The sequence below is a fragment of the Equus przewalskii genome, chromosome 5 (assembly GCF_037783145.1).
Source record: "Equus przewalskii isolate Varuska chromosome 5, EquPr2, whole genome shotgun sequence".
Taxonomy (NCBI): Eukaryota; Metazoa; Chordata; class Mammalia; order Perissodactyla; family Equidae; genus Equus; species Equus przewalskii.
Genome location: NC_091835.1, coordinates 38,456,876 through 38,482,692, shown reverse-complemented (window position 1 = coordinate 38,482,692; position 25,817 = coordinate 38,456,876). Strand labels below are relative to the sequence as shown.

The 25,817-nt window shown below is 33.8% G+C and overlaps 1 protein-coding gene across 8 annotated transcripts; it reads right to left on the bottom strand.

Annotated features, from left to right (window-relative positions):
• Positions 1–12,187: 12,187 nt before the first annotated feature.
• Positions 12,188–20,805, bottom strand: LOC103542182 (natural killer cells antigen CD94-like). 8 transcript variants are annotated; one of them, XM_070619073.1, is made up of 7 exons: positions 20,589–20,805; positions 18,032–18,146; positions 16,645–16,737; positions 16,440–16,502; positions 14,743–14,894; positions 13,403–13,506; positions 12,188–12,590 (listed from the first exon to the last, which is right to left on the bottom strand). In XM_070619073.1, the coding sequence occupies exons 2-7, from the start codon at positions 18,036–18,038 to the stop codon at positions 12,470–12,472; spliced, it is 540 nt and encodes a 179-aa protein (XP_070475174.1). In that variant the 5' UTR covers positions 18,039–18,146; positions 20,589–20,805; the 3' UTR covers positions 12,188–12,469. The 8 variants fall into 8 exon arrangements, with proteins under 8 accessions (XP_070475174.1, XP_070475175.1, XP_070475172.1 ...); XM_070619074.1 differs by having other exon boundaries at positions 20,492–20,673; XM_070619071.1 differs by having other exon boundaries at positions 20,215–20,670.
• Positions 20,806–25,817: the final 5,012 nt, after the last annotated feature.

Sequence of the window (25,817 nt, the reverse complement as noted above, 5' to 3'; positions counted from 1 at the left end):
AAAACACAATGCAAAGGAGTAAATACAGTCTTTCCAAGAAATGGTGCTGGAACATCTGGACATCTATGTGTAAAAAAATGAATCTAGACACAGATCTTATACCTTCACAAAAATCAACTCAAAATAAATCACAGATGTAAATGTAACAAACAAAACTATAAAAACCTAGAAGATAACATCAGAGAAAACCTAGATGACTTTGATATGGTGATGCCTTTTTAGATACAACAGCAAAGACATGACTCATGAAAGAACTAATCAGTAAGCTGGACTTCATTAAAATTAAAAACTTCTTCTCTGAGAAAAACAATATCAAGAGAATTAGAAGACAAGCCATGGACTGGGAGAAAATATTTTCAAAAGACGCATCTCATAAAGGACTGTTATCCAAAATACAAAATGAATTCTTCACACTGTAAAATAAAAAAACAAACAATCCAACCTAAAAAATAGCCAAAGACCTTAACAGACACCTCTTCAAAGAATAAATACACATGGCATATGGGCATATGAAAAGACGCTCCAAATCATGTCATGAGAGAAATGCAAAATAAAACAACAATGAAATACCACTACACACCTATCAGAATGGCCAAAATTCAGAACACTACTAACACCAAATGTTGGAGAGGATATGGAGCAACAGAAATTCTCATACGTTGCTGGTGGGAATTCAAAATGGTACAGCCATTTTGAAAGACAGATAAGTGGATTCTTACAACAGTACAAGTAGTCTTATAATATGATCCAGCAGTTGCACTCCTTGGCATTTAACCAAAGGAGTTGAGAACTTATGTAAACACAAAGACCTGCACACAGATGTTAATAGCAGCTTTATTTAAAATGGTTAAAACTTGGAAGCAATCAAGATTTCCTTCAGTAGATGAATGAATAAATAAACTATGGTATATCCAGACAATTCAGTACTAAAATGAAATGAGCTATCAAGCCATGAAAAAACATGGAAGAAACTTAAATGCATATTATTATGTGAAAGAAGTGTATCTGAAAAGGCTACATACTGTATGATTCTCAAATATATGACATTTTTGAAAAGAAAAAACTATAGAGACAACAAAAGGATCAGTAGTTGCTGGGGGTGAATGGAAGGGTAGGAAATGAATAGGCAGAGCAGAGAAAAACTTTAGGGCAGTGAAAATACTCTGCATGATATTATAATGATGGATTTATGTCATACTATACTAATATCAGATAAAAAGACTGTAAGTCAAAAACTATCAGAAGAGATAAAGAAGGTCATCATATAATGATAAATGGATCTATTCACCAGGAAAAAATAATAATTATAAATAAATATGCACACAACAGAGCAGAGTACCTTAACATATAAAACAAACATTGACAGAACTAAATGGAGAAATAGACAGCAATACAATTATAGTAGGAGACTTCAATCTCACTTTCAATGAAAAAACAACCAGACAGAAAATCCACAAAGAAATAGAAGACTTGAAAAACACTATGGACAAAATGGACCTAAAAAGTATATAAAGAACCTTCTACCTAACAGCAGCAGAATACACATTCTTCTCAGGCACACAGAACATTCTCCAAGATAGATCATATGCTAGGTCACAAAACAATTCTTAACAAATTTAAGGAGACTGAAATCACACCAAGCATCTTTTCTGACCACAATGGAGTAAAAATAGAAATCTATAGCAGAAAGAAAACTGGAAAATTCACAGATATGTGGTAATTAAACAAATAACACACTTTTGAACAACCATTCAGTCAAAGAAAAAAATGAAATGGGAAATTAGAAAATATATTTAAACAAATGAAAGTGAAAGTATACCCAAACTTATGGGATATAGAAAAAGCAGTAGTAAGAAGAATGTTTATAGTGATGAATGTCTACCTTAAAAAAGAAGACAGATCTCAAATCAACCACCTAACTTTACATCTCAAGGACTAGAAAAAGAAGCGTGGCCTAAGACCAAAGTTCACAGAAGGAAGAAAATAAGAATGATTAGAGCATAAATAAACAAAATAGTGTTTAGGAAAACAATAAAAATAAATCAATGAAACAAGTTTGGCTTTTCAAAAAGATAATAAAAGTTGACAAACCTTTAGCTAAACTAAAAAAAACAAAAAGACAAGAGACTCAAATAAATAAAATCAAATATGAAGCAGGAGACATTGCAAGTAATGCCATAGGAATTAAAAATGTCATAAGAGACTACTATGAACAATTGTACACCAAGAAACTTGATAACCTAGAAGAAGGGACAAATTCCCAGAAACATACAACTTACTGAGACTAAAATCGTGAAGAAATAGAAAGTCTGAACAAACCTATGACTGGTAAGGAGATCGAATCAGTAATTTAAACCTCCAGACAAAAAAAAAGCCCAGAACTATATGGCTTCAGTGGTTAATTCTACCAAACATTTAAGGAAGAATTTAAGCCAATTCTTCTTAAAGTCTTCCAAAAAATTAAAGAGGAGGGAACATTTCAAACTAATTTTACAAGGCCTGCATTATCATGATACTAAAGCCAGAAAAAGATACTATAAGAAAAGAAAACTATAAGTCAATATCCATGACGAATATTGATGTAAAAATCCTCAACAAAGTACTATAAACCCTAATATAAAAGCATATTAAAAAGATCATACTCCGTGACTAAGTGGAATTTATCCCTAGGATGCAAAGATGGTTCAACATATAAACAACACTAAATGTGATACATCACATTAAGAGAATGAACAATATTTCAAAATATAATGAAAGTAAACCTAATCTGAATGAATAAAATATACTTTCTAATAAATTAAAATTTAAAAGAATCAAAAATAAAAAGTGCATGTTATTTCAATAGCTTCAGAAAAAGCATTTGACAAAATTCAACACCGTAATAAAAACTGTCAACAAACTAGGCACAGGAAGAAATTAGGTCAACACAATAAAGGCTGTATTTGAAAAGCCCACAGGTAATATCATCGTCAACAGTGAAATAACTGAAAGCTTTTCCTCTAAAATTAGAAACAAGGTAAGAATGCCTGCTTTTACAACTTCTATTCAACATAGTACTGGTAGTTCTAACCAGAGCAATAAGGCAAGAAGAAGAAATTAAAAAGTAACTAAATCAGAAAGAAAGAAGCAAAATTGTCCCTGTTTGCTGATGACATGATTTTATATGTAGAAAACACTGAAAACTCCACAAAAAAATTCTGGAAGTAATAAATTCAGTAATTTTAAAGGATACAAAATCAACATACAGAAATCAGTTGCATTTTTATAAGCCAACAACGAACTGTCTGTAAAGGAAATTAGGAAAACCATACCATAGAGAATAGCATCAAAAATAATTCTAAAAACTTAGAAATAAAACTAAGCAAGAAGGTGAAAAACTTGTACACTTAAAAATTATAAAACATTGATGAAAGGTATTAAAGAAGATACAAACAAATGGAAAGACATCCCATGTTCATGGATTAGAAGACTTTGTTTTGTTGAAACATTTGTTAAAATGTCCATACTACTCAAAGTGATCTACAGATTCAGTGCAATTTCTATCAAAATCCTGCAGGGATTTTTTACAGAAATAGAAAAAACATTCCAAAAACTCATAAGGAATCTCAAAAGATCCCAATTAGCCGATGTGATCTTGAGCAAGAAGAAAAAAGCTGGAGGTATCACACTTTCTGATTTTAAAGTATATTACAAAGCTGAAGTAATCAAAGCAGTATGATACTGACATGTAAACAGACACATAAATGAATTGAACAGAATAGAGATCCCAGAAATAAATCCACTTATAAAGCCAACTGATCTTTGACAGGGTGCCAAGAATATACAGTGAGGGAAATGACAGTCCCTTCAACAATGGGTGCAGGGAAAACTGTATATCTGCATGCAAAAGGATGAAATTGGACACTTATCTTACACCATACACAAAAATCAACTCAAAATAGATTAAAGGTTTAACTAGTAGACCTGAAACTGTAAATCTCTAGAAGAAAACATGTAGGAAAACTTTCATAAAACTTCTTGGTAGTGATTTCATGGATATGACACCAAAAGCACCGGCAAAACAAGCACAGACAAGTGGGACTACATCAAACTAAAAAGCTCTGAAAATCAAAGGAAACCATTCACAGAGTGAAAAGACAACTTATGGAGTGGGAGAAAATATTTGCAAGCGATATATCTGGTAAGAGGTTAATTTCCAAAATAAGTAAGTAACTCTTACAAGTCAATATAAAAACTCAGTTCAAAAATGGGGTAAAGATCTGAACTGCCATTTCTTTAGAGATGATATACAAATGGCCAAAAGGTATGTGAAAATAAGCTCAACATCACTAATCATCAGGGAAATGCAATTCAAAACCACAAGATATCACCTCACACACATTAGGATACCTATCAAAACAACAACAGAAAAGGACAACAAGTTTTGGCAGGATGTAGAGGAATTGGAACACTTGTATACCATTGGTGGGAAGGCAAAATGGTGCAGCTGCTATGAAAAACAGTATGGAGATGCCCCCAAAAGTTAAAAACAAAACTACCATATGATCCAGCAATCCCACTTCTGAGTATTTACTCAAAAGAATTGAAATCAGAATCTCAAAGATATATTAGCACTCCTATGTTCCTTGCAACAATAGCCAAGATGTGGAAACAACCTGAAAGATAGTGCATGATTCTCCTTATATGAGGTATCTGAAGTAGTCAAACTCATAGAAGTAGAGAGTAGAATGGTCATTGCCAGAGTGTGGGTGGGGTAATAGGGAGTTGCTAATCAATGTTCATAAGGTCTCAATCATGCAAGATGAATAAATTCTAGAGTTCTTCTGTACAGCATTGTTTCTATAGTTAACAATACTGTATTTTACACTTAAAAATTTGTTGAGGCCAGGTCTCCTGTTGTGTTCTTACCACAATAAAAGAAAATTTAAAAAGAAAAGAATTTAGTCAATTGGTTGCAAAGACATATAAAAAACATAGCATATCACGAGCAGCCCAGATTTATGTCAGTTAACATTGGAAAATACATCAGTATATTAATGAAATAGAAAACAAAATCCATGTAATCTTAATAGAGGCAGAAAAAAGCATTTGACAAAAACACATGCCCACTCTTGACAAAAATTCTCAGGAAACTAGAAATAGAAGGAAATTGTTCAACATGGTAAATGGCATTTTGAAAATCCTACAGCTAAGATTAAGTATAAAAATGAAAAAAAAGAATGTTTATGCTCTACAGATCAAGTGCAAGACGAGGATGTCTACTCTGACCACTTGTGTTAGACTTTGCATTAAATGTTATTGCCTCTATGATCAAGCAAGACAAAGAAATAAAGGCATCTTGTTTTGAAAAGAAATGATAAAGCTGTCTTTATTCAGATGGCATAATCATCTATGCAGAAAATCTAACGGAATACATAGAAGTGCTGCTAGAATAAGTGAGTTAATACAATATGAATTGTATATATAGTCTTGCAATGAAAAATCAAAAAGTTAAGAAATGCAATTTATGATAGCATCTATAACAAAGGAATATTTGGGGGAAATCTTATAAAAATGTTAAAGACCTGCATATCGAAAACTGCAAAATGTTACTGAGAGAAATTTAAGAATAATAAGATATAAGACGTATACCGTGTCCAAGGGTCAGAAGATTCTCAACAATAAAAAGAAATTAACTATTGATTCATGTAACAACATGAATAAATATGAAAACAATTGTGCTGAGTGAAAAAAAATCCAGACAGTAGATGTATGTACTGTATGATTCTATTTCTATAAAACTGTAGAAAATGCAAATCTATGGTGACAGAATGCCATTAATAGTCATTTGTTGGGGAGCGACAGGAGAAAGATATTACATAGGAACAAAAAGAAACTTTTTGGGGTGATATATAGTCTTCATATTGATTGAGATGATGGTCTCATAGAAGCGGAGTTATGGAAATACATCAAATTGTATCCATTAAATATATGCAGTATTGTATATAGGTTATGACTCCACAAAGCTATTGAAAAATAAAGGCCCAAAACCTTAAACAAGCACTACATAGAAGAGGATAATTTTTCATTTTTTAATGAAAAAAATTAAAGAAAAACATCATTATTCATTAAGGAAATGGAAATTAAAGATACAGTTATATACAAATACCATCTTGAAGGTCTTTACACTAAAACAATTGATCATACTATACGTTGGCAAGGATGTGGAGCATCACACATAAACCACTGGTAAGATCATAAGTAAATTTTATGAATACATTTTTATAATTTTTTCAAACATTATATAATGGAGCTAAATATATACCAGCCTGTGACTTAGAAATTTAACTCCTAGGCATGTACTCAAGAGAACTGAGGGAGTATGTCCAACAATGAGAGAGACAAAAATATTTATAGTAGTTTTATTCATAATGGTCAAAAAGAAAAAAATCCAAAATGTTGAATATTAGAATGGATAATCAAGTTGTGTATATTCTTATGAATTTTACATAAGAGTAAGAAAAGAATGAACTACATTAACACACATACACAAAATGGGTGAATCTCAAAGCCATAATACTCAGTGATAGAAGTCACAAATATATATACACTAAGCTTCCATTCATGTTAAATCCAAAAGCAGGCAAAATGAATGTATGTTTTTAGAAATAGGAAAATAGAGGCTCTTTTGGAGGAGGGGGTCAGTAGCAATTAGCAAGCAGCATGAGGGAGTCTTTGTTGATGCTAAATAGTCTATATCTTAATCTAGTGATGACTGCATCAGCACAGACAGGTTAAAAAATTAATTAAATGTAAACTTAAGATAGATACACTTTATGTATGTTTACTCTCAATTAAAAAATATAAAACCTGTCAGAATGGCTGTTATTAAAAAGACATGAAATAAGTTTTGTAAAGGATATAGAGAAAAGGGATGCTTCATACACAGCTGATAAGGATGCAAACTGGTGTAGCCCTCTAAGGAAATCAGTCAGGAGATTTCTCAAAAATTAAAAACAGAAATACCATATGATACAGCTATTCCTTTTCTGGGTATTTATCCAAAGAACTTGAATACACTAATTTGAAAAGATATATGCATTCCTGTGTCCATCATAGCATTATTTTACAATAGCCAAGACTTGGAAGCAGCCTAAATGCCCATCAGTGGATGAATGGATAGAGAAGATGTAGGGTGTGTGTACATGACGGAATACTACTCAGCCATAAAAAAGACAAAATTGTGTCATTTGTGACAACATGGATGGACCTTGAGTGTATTATGCAAAGTGAAATAAATCAGACAAAGACAAATACCATACGATTTCGCTCATATCTGGAAGATAAACAAAAAATAAACATATAGAGAAGGAGAAAGGATTGGTGGCTACCAGAGGGGAAGCGGATGAGGGGAGGGTGAAAGGGATAAATGGGCACATCTGTATGGTGGTGAATAAAAATTAGACTTTTGGTAATGAACACAATGCAGTCTATACACAAGCTGAAATATCATTATGTACACCTGAAATTTACACAATGTTGTAAACCAACATGACCTCAATAAAAAAATTAAAATGAACATGTATGTGTATATAGATATATATATATAAAAGAGGTAACCTATAATTAATGAAATATTTGTTATTGACTAGTAGATGAATGAAGAAAAATTCCATGAAAATAGTTTGTGGAGCACGTATATTGAGGAGCCAGTCTAATAACAGCAGGTAGCTAGGGGCTGTTGGAAGGATATTTTTAAAGATAACAAAATGATACTCACGGATTTTATAATGTTACTAAGAACATTGAAAAGCTTTAATTTAACAGAATAATTTTCTTTTAATCTCGTAGAGGTTATAACAACAGAACCTCAAAGAAAGAGATGATCTTAATTTACTATTGGGCTCTGAAATATCCTCTGTTCATAAGGTTGTTATGATAAAAACATGTTGTATTAGCTAACTACTCTACACCACAAGTTAGCTCCAAACTTCTCAGTTTAAAACAAAAAGCATTTATTATATCACACAATTAAAAGTCAGGAATTCAGGAGCAGCTGAGCTAGGTCATTCTGGCTCAGGATCTTTCATGAGCCTCTACCAAAATATAGGTTGAGTTGTAGTTATCTGAAGGCTTGGCATGGCACTGGAAAATCTGCTTCTAAGAAGGCTCGCTAACATGACTATCAGCAAGAGGCTTCAATTCCTTACTGGCTGTTTATAGGAGTCCTTGGTTCCTCACTACATGGACCTCTCCAAAGTGTTGCTCATGACACAATAGCTGATCAACTCAAATGACATGAGAAAGAGTGAGGCAGAATCCACACTGTCTTTTATGACCTAGCCTCAAAAGTGACACACATGACTTCTGCCATATTCCGTTGCTCACAGTGACCAACCCTGACACAGTGTGGTTGATTTTTCAAAAGGGTCAAATTCCATGAGGCAAGGATCATTAGGAACATCTAGGTAACTGATTATGAGAGTCTAAAATTTGGTCCGAAATGATTTATTTCCCTTTCACATGCAAAATATACACCTCCAAAATCTCATTCCACTACACCATCAGCTCAAAGTCTAGAAGTTCCTGAGGTCCAGGTATGGATGTGGATAGACTCGTCAGGTGTAGTTCCTTAAATTTTGCTTCTTGAGTACAGCTTTCTCTTACTTTGAAGACCTGTAAAACTACCAATATTATATTTTCTTCCCCTATACATCCTTCATCCAAAGGAAGATAAACTTTATAGACTTTCTTGTTCAAAATGGAGTTGGCGGGGGGAGATGGGGAGAGGCACTACAGAATCACTGGTTTATGGTAATCCTGAAATCCAGTTGAGAAACTGTTAGGATTTACTTGATTAGAACTCAATCCTATGTGTGTCCCCAAATGACTCTCCATAATTCTTGGGTCCACCCTCTAGGGTCTGGATTCTACCCTCTGATTCATCCTTCCTCTTTAATGAAAGGTATTATTTGTTTGTGACTTCATATTTTTCTTAGTGTGCTTGCTGCTTGCAAATATTTTGGGGGACCAAAATTCTCATTTGTATATGTATGCATGTACATATGTATTTTTACTGTCTCTGTCCTTTTCAGTTCAAACTGGCCATTGTTCTGCTGACATAATTACCTTAAAAATGTTTTAGTCTCCTATGAACCTTATTGGGGTTTACTACATTCATAAAAGCCACACACAGAAATCTCTTTGAGCTTCTCCACATGAAGCTTCTGCTGAGATGGCTGAGGGAAAATGTCCTTAAACTTCTTAGTAGTGTTATTGTTTAACCAAGATGATCTGTGAAGTACACCCTTTATAGGTTCTGTGTCTGACTGAATTGAGGCTCCACCTTTGCTCTTCCAGCGATCTTAAAAGAGAATTTTACAGTCTCATCCACAGGGTGTTTTAGATCATGCTTTCCTGAGAGCACACTGGATTTGATCTTTGCTCAGATTCCATTTCTTATTTTTACCACTTTTGACATTTGAAGAAGCTAGGAATCTTCAAAACCAGTGAGCTCTGGCTCTTTTTATTTAAAAATTCTTCCATTAGTTTATCTGTCTCCCATTGCATTGTAATGTAAGCAGTAGAAAGAAACCAAGCAGTATCTTCAACACTGGCTGGAAATAACTTTAGCTAGTTCACCAATTCATTAGGTACCTTTTCTACTTTCCACATCACTACAGACAATAGTGCTGCTAAACATTCTGCAGCTAAATAGCAAGAATTTCCTTTACTCCAGATTCTAATAATATGTTTCTCACTTCCCTGAAAGTCCATACTAGAAGCCTTCAGTCTTTCCAATCCATCCAGCTTTCATCCACTGGCAAGTTTAAAGCACTGCCAATTTTAGAGTTTTTTTTTTTTTTTCTTTACAGAAGTTCCTCCTTTCTGAGTACCAAAATCTATATTATTTATCTATCACTGTGTCATATGTTATTCCAACACTTAGAATGCAAACTTAGATATCATCAATGGAGGAACTAAGAATTAATATATTGGGATAAATAGAAAAATGTTACCCCTCTTGGCATATGTGAATTAAATTCTTAGTTATCAGAAATCAAAAGGCAATCTTTCAATTTAGTAAACTACAAAGTACCAGGTACAACATATTTTTAAGAGGATGTTGTTATGATAGGCAGAACTCTAAGATGACACCCCCAAATGCCCATGCCCTGGTGTACAGCTGTATAACCCTCTCCCCTTAAACATCAGGGGGCTTTGTGAATATTATTGGATATTACTCTGAGATTAGATTACAGTAAATGACAAAGATAAGACTATTTTTCAGATATAACTAAGCTTCTAAATTAGTCAATTTCCAGTTAATCAAAAGACATATTATTATGAGTAGTCCCAACCTAATGAGGTGAACACTTAAAAGAGACTCTAGAGGTCAGAAAGAGAGGAGTCATTTAACATAGTCTACCATTGTCACAATAACACTACTTGGGAGTGTACCCTTCTGTTAATCTCTCCTTCTGGCCTTGAAGAAGCAAGCAGCCATGGTGTGACTGCTTAAGAGTGGGAGGAAGAATCATAAAATCATGCTGGACTAAGTGTAGCTAATATGATGGGACCATGCTGTGAGAGAGACACTCTGCCTTGGTGACCAGTATCGTCCATTCATGCCAGAACCTTCTATCATAATGCCCTGAATTGATATGGGAGCTGCAAAAACATCTGAGCTATAATTGGGAGGCAACAGGAATGTTCTTCTCTCAGTAATGACAATTTTTGACATAGATTACTCTATGAAATTGATTATCATCCATCACATTTAATACTTTCTGTTTCTTCATTGCTTTTGCAACTGTAATGGATGTTCATGAGTTCTCAGGAAAAAGGCAGATCAGGCTCTGGACACATGATAGGATAATGAAGTGAAAAGTAACAATTTGAACCTATCCTTGAGTGAGCCTAAATGAAAACAATTGAGATTCATCCTGGAAAAAAATTATGAAAATAGACAATCCTTGGTCCATTACAGAGAAAACCAATCTAAGTAGAAAAAAAACAAGCAAATAAAACAAAGAATCCAGAGGAAATTGCTTTATGGCAGGAGGACAGGGAGATGGGGTAGCTGGAATAAAAACTATTGATTTCATAGAAGCTTGTCTATACTATTTTTTAATTAAATTAAAAATACGTTATTTTGAAATCTCATGGACAAGAAAGCCAAAACATTTCAAACATCCAGAAAGTATGATTCATGTTGTCTTAAACATTTAAAATTAAACATTTGAAAGATGTTATATTGTATCCTGTATTTTTCGTAATATAACTTCAGTGCATTTTTCCTAAGTCAAATTTCATACAAGAGTGTGAAAAGATAAATTTTTAGGTCTATTATGCTTATATTTTGAGAAATAAAAAAATAAGAAGTTCTTTCCTCTTCTTGGCTCTTTGTATATTAAAAATCAACTTTGGATTCCCAATTAAAATAATTTAATTGAAATATAAAGCTAGAAAGCTAACAGAGATGTCATACAAATTTCTGATGATGAATATGTAACAGCCAAAAAAGGGAAGTGGCTTGTGATATCTGTGAGGTTGAGAAAATCCCATCCAGGTTACAGGCATCAGACCTCATTGTCTTCCCACTCCTTCTTTGACACACTCAAAAACCTCTCAGTAAAATGGGTTGCTCCCTTCACCACCATCCCCCGCCAAAAGGAATTGTTTAGTATTTGAGAAATAACTTTTAGGAAAAAGATTTTTGGACTGATTACAGATTAAGATCTTCAATGAACCTGAAATCAACTTTTTAAACGGATGGATAAGCATAAAGCAAGAAAGATCTGTGGAGTGAAGAAATAAGAATTGTAAATTTATGTGATCTGGGCTTGGATTTTTTACCCTTACAAAATCTGAAAGCAATCGCACAGGAACCATATAGTTGGCCAAAGACTTGCAATTGTTCTACAGAACTCAGTAGCATTGAGAGAAGACACACAAATGCATTCCTTTCTGAAGCCAGGTAAGGAAACTGTCATATGGCACTTTAAGCTCTAAATCAAATATATAGATACATAGATATCCAGAAAGAACTAACAAAGAGCATTAAAATTATTTTTACTTCCAGAAAAGCAAGATGAGTTGGTACTTCCCAATTCAGTATGCCCTTCAAAAGGCTAAAATGATGTTGATACACATTATTTTGTGTAAATTAATTTTTCCTTAAATTTATGCAGAATTTACAAGAATATATGCATAAATCTTTATTCAATTTCACACTAAACATATGCATTAAATCAAAATATTCATGAAATTCTTTATCTTAGCACTTTATAATTTCAAGTGTAGGTGCACAAATCTCATCAATTTTAAAACACACAGTTTCAAATAAATAAAAAATGTATGATACAACATAGTTTGAAACATTTTACAGATGCCAGCAATAGGTAATTACTACTCATGTAAGAGGGAACAGTACCATTCTAAGGAATTCTAGATTTTCATTGACCACCCCTTTTGTTCCAAGAAATACCTAAGTAAGCTGTTGCTTACAGATGTAACGATTTTCCCCTTGGCAGTCTTCATCCAAAATACTGTTGCTTGGGCTATATGCTATGCAGTTCTTTGGATTTGCAGTTTGAGGGAATGGAAATCTGTAATGAAGAAGAAAACGTTAATGTAGGGGAAAAAGAAATGAGAGTGCTCAGGGATAATATTTTTGTCAAATGATCGAACTTTTAAAAAGTATTTGAATGAGATATTACCATATTGAGTCATTATCTTGTTTTTATTCAATAGCCATAGTTTTCACAATTTCAGAGTACACTGTGACAAAAACTCAGTTATTCCTTCAACAATCAATATCATTGAGCCCAGGGATTTTGTTTGTTTGTTTTTGCCTTTATTATTAATGGTTCTGATATATTATGTAGTTTACTTTGGTTTTGTTTAAAGATCTATTGTCTAATCTAGTCTAGGAAACAAATCAGAGCACAACATTTGTCATTGTATGATGCTGCAAATGTCATTTATCAACGAAAATGAGATTCAAAAGTTACAAATATACAGAAAATAAGCCCAGAGTATCCGAAACAAGGGAGGATACTGAGAATATTTGGCTCCACCAGAATAAAGAAAACAATGGATATACTGTTTTGGCTGGACAGCTTCTGTGTGTGTGAGCAGTTGTATATCCACATACACATCCAAGTGCTTGTACCAAGGCAGAGAAAAAACCATGTCAAAAGCTCTTCTATAGTCACAAGTACAATAACTTCATGTCACTTGAGCATAAGCTTGGATGTTCTAGACATGGCTAAAATTGGTATTCTGTTGTATCTATTCTCTTTTCAGTATTCTCACAGCACTAGACACTTTATGTGTCTTCCTCAATGTTACATTCTGTGGTCAGATCTAAGGATAAATTCATAAAGAACGGAAAAGGCCTTGACTACAAGACACTTACAGATTTGGGGAGACAGCCGAGCCATTCTCCCATAACCAGGTGTGATGTTCTTCACTGTACGAGAGTCCAATCCAGTAAAAATTTTTACTGTACTTCATAAAGTGCTGCTTAGAAACAGAAACAAATATATTAACCTAATTTGATTCTACTCTGGGAATGACGTACTTTGAAGAAAGTCAGTGTCCAGTATTAGATTAAGCCCTTTTTTTTGAAAGATTAGCCCTGAGCTAACATCTGCCGCCAATCCTCCTCTTTTTTGCTGAGGAAGACTGGCCCTGAGCTAACATCCATGCCCATCTTCCTCTACTTTATATGTGGGACGCCTGCCACAGCATGGCTTGACAAGCAGTGCATAAGTTCACATCTGGGATCCAAACCAGCAAACCCCAGGCCGCTGGAGCGGAACATGTGAACTTAACCACTGTTCCAATGGACTGGCCCAGATTAAGCTTTTTTTTTTCTACTTTTTCTCCCCAAATCCCTCCAGTACATGGTTATATATATATATTTTTTTAGTTGTGAGTCCTTCTAGTTGTGGCAAGAGATTAAGCTTTTTAATTATACAAATGGAAATCATTTTTAACTTCTAATTTAGTAGGTATAGTCACCATCCTCACATTTCTCATTTATCAGGCCCATTCATCGATGGAGAAAAAAATATTACAAACTCTCACTTCTTGAGGGAATGAAAAAATATTATAAAGGGAGCTAGAGTTTTCATGAAACCGTTTTCATAGGGGATCAGGAATCAGATATGAACCAAAACGGTATCTTGAGGGATAAATCTCACAGATAGAGCCTACTCAGACTATCTTCAGCACAGGTTCTGCATGCAGTAGGAGAAATTTTTCACTTCTTAAGATTTGAGTAATTTTTATGATCACACTCTTCATATTCATTCATTCCACATTATATTCAAGAATGATAAAGAAGTTTATATAATTGCCAAAGAAATTATAAATTCAATTAAAGAACTAAAAATTACAAAGGTATTTGGTTGGTTCTTTGAATAAAAATAATGACCTATTATTTCTCCTTTGAATTCTTCTGAAAAGTTTCTTGTACTTTATCTGGCATCTATCTTGATTTTTATTCCAATAGTAATGTAAATCTTTGAGAAATTTTATGTAGGTTTTATAATGATTGTTTCAAGTATAGGAAATTAGTAAGTTATCAGCTCAAATATAACTATCCATTTACTATCTGATTAAAGACTTGAATCAAAGTATTCCACTAACATAACAATATAATATAATATAACATAACATAATACAATATAATATAAACAATATATTTTCCTATGGCAAAGAAAATGTAGGAAACTAGAATTAAATACATGCCAGCTCATCTTCATTTTGTATCTGAAGTAGACTGGAATTTTTAGAAATACAGAAATCCTTACTGTCTGCCCAAGTTTTTAATTCATTAGAAATGAAGTAACAGTTGCATTGATACCCAATCCACCTTTCTTGGCAAGAACAGCAGTCAGAGCCTAAGAGATAAAATAAAAAGTGATTGACAACACTGGAGATTCCAGTTTTTCAGTGCTATTTACTCGTTCAAAAATCATTTATTATTCGTTCATTTTTTCTACAAATATTCTTTGAGATTCTACTACATAGACCACAGTTCAGGGGATATTAACGTGAATGAGTCAGATATGACCATTTTTCTTCATGGAAATTATATTCTAGAGATAGAGTCAGAATCAAATAATTTCTAATCATTTATTGATTCTATTTAGTAATAGTTTGGGTAATTGTACACAAGATATTCAGTATGTTAAAACATCATGTAGCACAGTATAGCTAGGGGGTGGTTAGGAGAAACTTTTTTGAGGAAATGACCCAAAGTTGAGCTCTGCTGTGTAAACAGGAGTAAACAAAATGAAAGAGATACTTAAAGGAAGAAAACATTTTAGAATATTTTCTGAGTCAGAAATGAATGATACATTGGGAGAATTACGATATATGTTTTGGATATTTTATTTTTGAAGTGAAGATAAAACAATTATCTTAGAGTCCAATCATACAGTTTACCAGTGATAGTGTCTTGAACATTTATTATCCTCAGTGATAAAATTCATGACAATTTTTAAGCATTCAGATCTTTACAAAATGAATGGTGCTGAAGTTGTAGAGTGAATGGTGGTTGCCAGTGGCTGGAGGCAGAGGAAATGGGGAGATGTTAGTCAGAGGATACAAACTTCCAGTTAGAAGATGAATAAGTTCTGAGGATCTAATGTACAGCGTTGTGTTTATAGTTAACAATACTGTACTGTATACTTATAAGTTTCTAAAAGAGTAGATCTTAATTGCTTTTACCGCAAAAAGAAATTGCAATTATGTGATGTGATGTGTTAGCTAATGCTATGGTGATAATGATATCATATTATGGTGATAAACATATATAAACATATAATATATGTGTATCAAATCAACATGTTGTACACCTTAAACTTACACAATGTTCTGTGTCAGTTATATTTCAATAAAGCTAGAAAAAATGCTAAGGGGAAAAGATATAAATGAAGTGCTATATGATCACAGAAGATGGTGAAACAACTTGGACAGCATTTGTAAAAACATACATTAAAAAAATTGGACTTTGAGCTGGCTTTCACTGGATAAACAGGGTTTAGATTTACTGAAATCTGTGCACTATATTCTGAGTCATGGAAGGAGCAGAAGCAAAGATAAAGAGAGAAAAGTAAGAGTTATGAGCAAACCCAGGCAGGTAATTAGGATCATCTGTAATATTTACTGTAATTTATTTTTGATTTATTACTTAAACATGAGCACTCATATAGGAAAAAATGTCATTTCAGTCTAATACTTTATTACTCAAATATATAAATCATGCATTTAATGTAATTTAATAATTTTTATATTAGAGAAAAATCAAATGAGACTATCTTACAATTGGTAGGTAAACTTGTGTTACTAAGTATAATACTCCATCATATTTCTGTGTGAGAAAAACAAGAAACTATTTCATCTTCTACCAAGACTAAGGTTTTCAAAAGTATGGAACTTACCTTGCTGGCGTTCTGTGTTGAGTCTGGGAGAGATTGTTGGCTCAATACTTGGTTTAGTAAATACTATAAGAAATGATTAGCAATTTACTTAATTAGATACAGGTTTGTGAAATAAAATATTATACACTAGTAAAATGAAACCTTTATTATTAAGTGGTTTCATCACAGTTTTGATCTTTATATAGACTTGTCTAGAAAAACTCACAATTTTTCAACAAAATTCCCAAAGTAGCCAGCAACGAAATGCACATTATTCCTAAGATCCAAGAAATCAATCTCCATGGAGTGGTCTGAAAAGCTGTGGAGAAAGAGAGCAAGAGTATTGATTTAAAGAACAAACACAGGAGCTAAAGTCCTTAAAAGCAGAAACTGGTGAGAGAACCCAAAAAGTTCATTGGTTTGATAACCCAATCCTCTTGCCAATAAAACATTGGAAAATGAAGACATTCCATTCTGAACTTAACCCAATACCAAAATTTTCATGTGATGTATTTTATTGTTCATAATAATAATAATGAGATTATCCATACCTTTATTTCTTTACCAGCTCTGTCTCAGTAAAGTGGATTTACCATTTATTTTTTAATCTGGCAAAGAAACTTAGACATCTGGAGTAAGAAGAAATCAACAGGCACCAAGTACTGTTTTATGGGCTTACATAACAGACATTTACTTTTATTTTCTCAGCAAAAATCATAAGATAGATAATATGATTCCCACTAAGCATATGAGAAAACTTAGGATTCGTTAATAAAGTTATTTTTTCAAGGTATCAAAGCTAATAAGTATCCAAGTCAGAAATCAAATGAAGTTTGTCTAGGCCCAGAGCCTTTCATTTAACATATTCTATCATTGTCACAAAACACTACTTGGCTGCGTACCCTTTGCTAATCTCAGTGCATTCGTTGCTCTGGGAAATGTCAGGCTGCTCATAGCTTCCTAGAGGCTTTATAGAGAAGAGAAGACATAGGAGCACTCGGGACCTGGTACGATGAGAGGTACCCTAACCAACGGGTAAGACCTTGAGGAGCTGGTTCATTTCACAGTACACTGAATTACGATACTTGAGCAACGATTTTTCACAAGAACATTACATTTTCTCATACCCCAAGTTACTTGCTTATAGGCATTTCCCCTAAAACAATTTAACATTGGGAGATTCTGCATTAATATTAGAATACTCCCCAAAATTATTGTCAGTAACAATAGTACAGTGTGTCAAACTGTTAATCTGTGTGGCTTTTAGATGTCACAAGAAAAATTTTTTAAAAATACTTTTAAGAATTGCGTCATTAATATTTGGCCTTCTGCTAGAATTGTGTTACTCATAATTTAACCTGATAAATTTGGTTCTCATTCAGAATTTAGAGGTATTCCTGTCAGAAGCCACCTTTAAACCTGCTGTAAAAGCTTGGCAAAATCATTTCTAATTTACAAAATGAGGTTGCAGAGAAGTAGAAAGTGCTGATACATGGGAAGCCTAAAAACGTCCCCTTTTTTCTTAAAGCATTGACCAGAAATTAGCCATATCTATAGAATATTTTTTCTGGTTATTTTAATTTTTAAAATTTTATGACTGGGACCTTACATACCTGCCATGAAAAATGATGTCCCAGTATCGATGCAGGTAAGACACGATGTGTGATTTGTTCAAGAACGGTGATGGTTCATGGAGTTGAGCTGGAGGCTAAGGAATCTGAAAGCTGTCTATGAAGAAATTTAAAAGAAAAAGAAAAATTGTATATTTAAGTGGTATTCTTGAATCATCTATCGGTGAGACACAGATGTAGATGTAGATGTGTAAACAAGAAGCAGTAAAATCACTAGCTTCTAAAATGTTCCAGGAGCCACAATACAGGAAATTCTCACTGTGCTTACGTAATGAGAACCCTTTGATTACCATAAAAGAAGGTGAGAGGGTGTTTTTTTTTAATGTTTGAACCTTAAAATTATCTTTAAAATTTGGAAAACAGGGAAAAAGATGGGCAAACTAAAGGTAAATTTACTTGGTATAATAAAATTCCACACAGAATTTTCCTCTTTTAATAATGAAAAACGTTTATAATTTACCTTGTGTTAAACACAGATTAAAGCACTTGGGGTATATTAGCTATTTCTGAAAATTTCTGAATTTAGCTTTTTCTCTGAAAATGGCTTAGTATTGAAGATACATAGATATACTTATTTTGCCAATAAGAGTAAGGTAGAGCTAAGTACTTGACCAAGGTCACTAAGTTTGAAACCTAGGCAATATTTCTCCAGAGCACCTAGGCAATATATTTCAAATCAAGCCTATCTCTCTGTGTCTATATGTTTTGTTGATTTCATTTATTTTCTTTGGCACAGAATGGTTAGTATTTCCTTCTCTCATTCTGTGCTTCTGATCCCTGCCTCATTAACCCAGCTGTGGAAGGCAAGGATCAAACAGGTAGAACCAGAGTGACTTCTCATTACAGTTCCATGTATCCATACAGACACACACACACACACACACGCACACACACACACACGCACGCACAGGCACATCTGTGCTCTACAACTGCCTCAGCTGGGCTAAGCCCTCACTTTAGTGCCTCATTCACATTAGCTTTAAAAGCTTCTTTCAACACTTGACTCTTTAATATTCTGTTCCCTTCAAGTCCTTTGAACATGACTGTTGCTGCTCTATTATCCTTATTTTTGCGAATATATTATTACAATTTTTACCGTAATATACTGATAGTTCAACTTACTGATAGTTCAGTTTACACATTTTTGTCCTCAGAAGAGTAACCTTATTAGAGGGAATTTCAAATGTGGGACTGATAGGCAGAATGAGAATCTTGAGAGTACAGACTTGATCTACAATTAAGTATCTGGAAATACAATCTACCACTCATCCCCATACATAAGCAGACTCCCAAATAAGGTTTCTGTTGTTTATCGTATTTATTTCTAAGCGTAATACTACCTAGATGAATTTTTTGTGAAAGACTGGCTTTTCAACCAAAAAAAAAGAAGAAAAAGAAAAGCAAAAATTGTGATTTGATTTCTTAGTTTCCATGAAGTTAAAAGTTTTACATCTTTTTATTTTGCATTGTGTGCACATATTTGCTTTCCTTGAACCACCAATATTGCTAAAATTTAAACTCTTACCGGAAAATGTAAACATGAAAATTCCTTCATCCAGATTTTATGCAAATCCAAGTTGAGAGAGGTGATTTAAATGATCTTTTGCCTACTTGAAGTTTATTCTTTTTCATTTTTAGTGTTGGACAAAGTTGAACTAGCAAAAACTGCCTAATTTTGCTCATTTTTGCCACATGTAAAACTGCCTTAACTAAATAGGAGTTTAGGATTTTGCTTTCAGCTTTAGCTTTGAGATAAATACAAATCTGTGACAATATACAGCAGGAATTATTACTACACTTCCAACACTAATGGATCTCCTTCATTTGGCAGTTCTAAGTTTTCAGAACCATGCTTGGTGAGATTTACATCCATTATTGTCTGTTTGTTTTTCATCTTAGTTCACTGACTCACAAGCAAAAACCCATCAAAGATGTGTTCAATCCAAGTACTATAGGCTCAAGTCACAAACAAGATAATACACACACACACACACACACAAGATATGTATATGTATATATGTATGTGTGTGTGTGTGTGTATATATGTATATAACGACTGTCTTTAATTCTTGCTGGAGTAAATTAAATCGACCCTGGCCGGTAATTTGATTCCTTTTTGTACAAAGCAGTTGAATTGTTTTAATGCCAGGGTCTCTAACACTTACCTTCACTTGAATCGGAAGTTATCATTTCCTCACCCATACCCCTCAAAATATAACTCTGACCAACCAGGATCTTCAACTCTGTATCTGCAGACTTTTTCCTCCTAGAAGCACTGAAAACCTTGCTGTTCTTACAGGTGGCAGTCCAGAAGTGCTGAGGAATTCTTACCTGCATGGACTTCAACCAACAAATCTCAAGATTTAGTGTAGTCCGGCAACCTCAGCCCTAAGGTGAAACAATTCTGAATGCTGCATTGCCCCATTTCCCAAAATCACTCACTGTGTTAAGCTGCAGTCTCCTCCTCCTGGCTAGATTAAGAAGATGACCTTTATTGAGTTCTGGCTTCCCTTTCCTGTATTAACATTCTCTTACCTACCTTCAGTCCATGCACATCCCAAATAAACTCTGCGCTCAAAACCTTTTTCAGAGTCTGCTGCAGAGAAAACCCAGACTGAAATTCCGCTGAAATCTTCAGCTGCACTTATATAGGCTTGTTTTTGAAAAGTTAATTATCCTTCTAGAAGATTGCACCTCTTATTGCAGGATCTCCTCTCCCCTAGTGTCCACTGCAGGCAACCACATTTTCTTCTCCTGTGTAATTTATTACTGCCCTTGTTCAAAACAAGTGATGACTCCAATAACTGAAAAATGATTCTAACCTAAACAAAGAGCCTGAGAAAAGAAACCAGTGTCCACTTAAGATATAAACAGGAAGGTCTTCTCCCTGCCTGGCAATTTATAGCTAAAATATTGCAGGATATAATAATAGCACACATTCCAATAGCCCCAAATGAGAAACCTATTTTGATCTCACTGCTTGGAAAATGTGTACATTCTCTGAATGGAAAGAAAATTGTAGCAACAGACTGAAAATTATTCTCCTTTTAAGGGGGATGGAGGACTCCCTGAGAAAGAAAAAAAGAAGGATTCTGACCTGGTAAACTTTTCTTGTAAACATCCTAACAGCAAACCTACTAGCAAACGCTCATGGGTTTTGCTTGTCAAAATCTTTATTTATGAAATGTTTTCAACAAGGTGTATTAGATTGTTTAAAATTGTTTATAGTCAAAACAAAAAGAAAAGATAGAACTAGAATCTAAGGGTTTGTGAAGTATGGATTCTTGGAAGATGTCACATAAACTATATAATCATCTGAACATAAAATGAAGGTGTGCAATGAGCAAAGCATCTCCTTGTGTGTACATGATGCAGACACAAGTGTCATTTAGAGACCTCATGTGTTAATCTGTTAGTTTAGACCAGACTGTGTCCTAAGGTGGAAAGACATGGGGAGCTGTATTGACAGGACTGGACTTCTCACTCCTTCGTCTATGAGACAGACCATTATTGTATCCTTGTATTGTATCGTTGAAATTACTAGTAAAGCTAGATACTGGGTAGAATCTCTGATAATGCTTATGAATCTGATTTAACAACCCAATCATTTGTGTCTGTTTCTTGAGAAATTGGCAAATTTTGTCCATATAGATGAGGATAAAAATCTGTACTATTTTATGCATATAATGAAACATCCCCTGCTACTCATCTTCACTTGGAGCAGAGTTATTGTTGCCTGTCTCATATCCCCAGGAATGTGGTTGTACCTACGTAGATTTCTGCATCTCTGTGCCTGGAGCCTTCTTTTCCCCCTAGATCTGCTGACAGCTTTGCTGCCCTCACACCAATGATCTCAGGATTTGATTTATAAATATCCCAGCTCCTTTTGCTTCTCTAATATGCCAGGAATATTTTGGGATATATGTTTGAAAAAGGAAATGTGTGGAAAAGGTGTTCCCCACTCTCTTGATAGGAGGGAAAGAATAAACTAACGTTATAATGGTGGGAAAGGGTAGGAAGAGAAAGAGAAGTCAGAGTATCAGCACTGAGTGCTACTGAAAGGAAGGAACCATGCTGTAAGAAGAGAGGCTACAGTGGGCGACTCCTCTGCCACCTTACATCAGCACTTCCCTACATCAATATCTTGAACCATTATGGAAATTGAGTAAATGTCTGAAGACAGCTAACCATTGCATGGTGAAATTGTGTAATCAAATCATGCATACCTCAATCGTATTATTAGTTCTTGAAATATACAATTAGATGCAAAATAAGAATATCAATCCAAGTTTATTAAGATACATGTGTGACAGTATCACAAAAGTGAGTTTTACCATATATGACACATGATATTTAGGGAAAGTGTTTTCTGGATTGATAAGGAAATAAAGGACAAATGAGAGACTCTTTTATTGAGAAACATAAGCAAAAACATCCAAAAGAAAAAGTAGAAAGTGCTGAATTATGGAGATCAGGGCCGAGATAATTTTTCTTTTGGGAAAATCTGGAAGCAATCACTGTGTGAACAATGGTTTCAAAGCAAGAGGCTCAAATTAAGTTTAATAAAATACATTAAAATCAGGACATTAAAAAATATTTTTTGATATTCATATTTCAAGTAGAGCCATAAATTTAGTCAACAACAATATAAATGGTTTAAAAATTTATTTATATAATACTTATTACAATGAGATAAATACGTTTTGTTACATTTCACTGTTTTCTAGAGGTAGAGAAATGAGAAATGATTTGTTGAAATGTAAGAGGTTCCATTTTCAGTCAGATGAGATTTGACTTTTTCCTAAGAAAACAGTTAAATAAGCTATTTTTCACAAATGATTTGATTCCATAACATTCCCCTTTCCCTGCACTCTACAGGATGATAATATAGAGATGGTGTGTGTGTGGGTGTGTGTATGTGTGTATATGCACGTACCTGTGGACAAATAAGCACAAGTCTAAAATTTGTATAGGCACAGGAACACTTTCATCCTTTGAGTCTACCAGGGTAATCTGGGCAGTGATGAATTATTATCCTGTTTCCTTTGTTTTCTTGTCTCAAATTTCACACCCTGAGACTTTGCCTTTAGTTCAATTCTATGAAATGTGAATTGCTTTGGCCAGACTTTAGGTTAAAGTCAAAAAAAGCAGGAGAGCATCAGAATTACCAGACTCTTAACATATTACAGGAGAAAGCTGGGGCCATCCGGTGGCATAGTGGTTAAGTTCACATGCTCCTATTCGGAGGCCGGGGTTCACTGGTTCAGATCCCAGGCGCAGACCTACAGACTGCTTATTAAACCATGCTGTGACAGGCATCCCACATATAAAATGGAGGAATATGGGCACAGATGTTAGCTCAGGGCTAATCTTCCTCAAAAAAAGAAAAAAAATTATGGGAGAAAGCAGAGCCATTCTTCCAGAACCAGGTACTGAGTGAGTGCCTGACCCAATAAAAGATGATAGGGAGTTTATAAAGCCCTGGCTGGAGACAGAGTCAAACATTTAAAATGAATCCCAATCGCTGCAGCCCCAGTGACACAGATTCGTGTATTCACTTTCACCTACGCAACTCTGGGCACCTTGTATTTTGAGTAAGATAATTGCATGCTTCAATATAATAAGAAAATAATCACATAACTCACTTTTCTCCCTCTCTCTCCTTGTTTCCTTTTTTTTTTTTTTTTGCCCATTCACTTATGAAGTATAAATCACCACAAAACTGCGCTCATCTTAGGAGAGGTCAGAATATAAATGTTTCAACAACACTTCTTCCTAAATAATTAGAGATCCTATCTGAAGACATCTGAATTCAAGGAAACTGTGGATAAAACACTGGTACATCCTATAGTTTACATAGTGAGTCAGTACAGGTTTGAATGCAGCTACTGCAAGACCTTTCTTAAGAGGATGGACTAATTTTTATATTCATACCTCTAATAGGGTTCTATATGTTATTTTGAAGATGTGAAAAAAGCTATATCATTTTAAAACAAATGATAAAACTGAATTAAAATTACTATGATTCAAAATTTATTTAGTTGTTAAATAGAACAATGGATAAGAATGAAATTTTACTCATGTTGATGCCAGGTATTAGAATTATAATTGCCCATTTTATCTCTAATAACCTAAAACACAAAATTTGAACTTAAGTTTATTTACATGATCCATTACATAGTAAGAACATTGAATACATATACTTTATTCATGATTAATACCATTTTAGTTTCATGGAAATACAGGTGTCTATATTGTAATGTTTAATAATGATCTATTTTTACTTGTAAATTTTCCTAAGAGTTTTATAACCTTTACCTAAAAACCTGAATTTTATGCTATTTATGCAATTTGTTAAGGCACTTTGTCATTTTTATAATGAGTATTTTAGAGTACAAGTAATAATTAGATAATTTTTCAAAAGTTCATTCAATTTCTAACAATAAAATTAAAAGTGTTCAGCTTAATTTTGAAGTATTTAACACTATCTCCCAAAGGAAACTGTGTGATATTTGGTTTGAGAAAATATTGATTCATCTCTGCTCTCTAACTGAAATATGCTGGAATTCTGATAATCTCAGAGATCCCAGCTCTCTGTCAAAGTTTTTGCTTCATTAGAAAGGAGCTAGAACTTGAATCTGGAACAGAGCACAGAAGTGGGAGAGAAACTTCAGAAAGAAATGAAGAAAAGACTCTCATTAAAATTGAAATTTAAACATGATCTTGTAGGATAAACAGGACTTGTAAGTGCAGAACTCTGCTTACCATAAAGTGAGAAATAGATAACAGACCTGCCTCAAATCAAAACCTAGATAAAACAGAAAAAATTCCGCAAACATATTCTCTTCTCACTGTTTTTAATATAATTTATGTATTAAAAAGTTATAAAAGCATGAAGTTTAATAATTATCAGAGGCAACACCCATGTAATTACCACCCCATCCAGAAATGGAATATTTCCAGTACCCCCAAGATCTTTTCTTATTTAAACTTCCTGTTAGTACCCACTTTCTCCTTCTAGATATTCCATCATCTTCATCTCTAATACCATCTTGATCTCTAATGTGAACTATAGCTTAGTTTTGCCTGCCTTTGAAATTTTATCTGACTAGAACAATACAATATAAACTCTTCTGTGTTTTGCTTGTTTACCTCAATTTCTTGTGAGAATCATCCAAGAACTCCTGTCCATCTTGTTGAAGCAGACTAGGCTAGATGCAAGTTACTGTGGCTAGTGGATAAGACACATTGATGGATTTAAATCAATTGGGACCCAATTTGGATACTGGATCAGGGTCAACTTTATTCAAAACAAAATGGATACTAATGATTATCTAGAGCAAATTTTGAAATCCTGAATTTCTAGGAGGATGAGCCTTGTGAAAACTGTTGATCCCTTTCAATGATTTTTTATGTTTGTTTTTGGATTTTTGGGGGTGTTTTTTAATTAAGATTCGTCTTTATGAGTCTACCACTGATCTACATGTGCAAGTTCACTTTGAAGCACAATGAAAAGATAAGAGTGAATTTCTTCTTGTGTACCAATTGTAATCAATTAGAATACATATTTGGGTGTGTTTTGTTGAGAAATATTTAAGTCCAGATTCAGCAAGAAAGAATGTTATAATAGATGAGCAATGACTTCCATGAGCTTTGATTTGAAAACATTTCACACATCCACAATCTCTGAATTTACCATTTCTCATATGGAATGAAGCTTTTGTTAATATAACAGAATTTGACTTTAGTGAGAGAACAGACAGTGCAG

Coding starts and splice junctions, on each gene's coding strand:
- LOC103542182 (XM_070619069.1), bottom strand. Junction 16,503..16,644: donor GGGAATTTTGTTGAAAAATT/GTGAGTTTTTCT, acceptor CATTTCTTATAG/TATTTACTAAACCAAGTATT. Junction 13,510..14,742: donor TACAAAATGAAGATGAGCTG/GCATGTATTTAA, acceptor TCTGTTTCTAAG/CAGCACTTTATGAAGTACAG.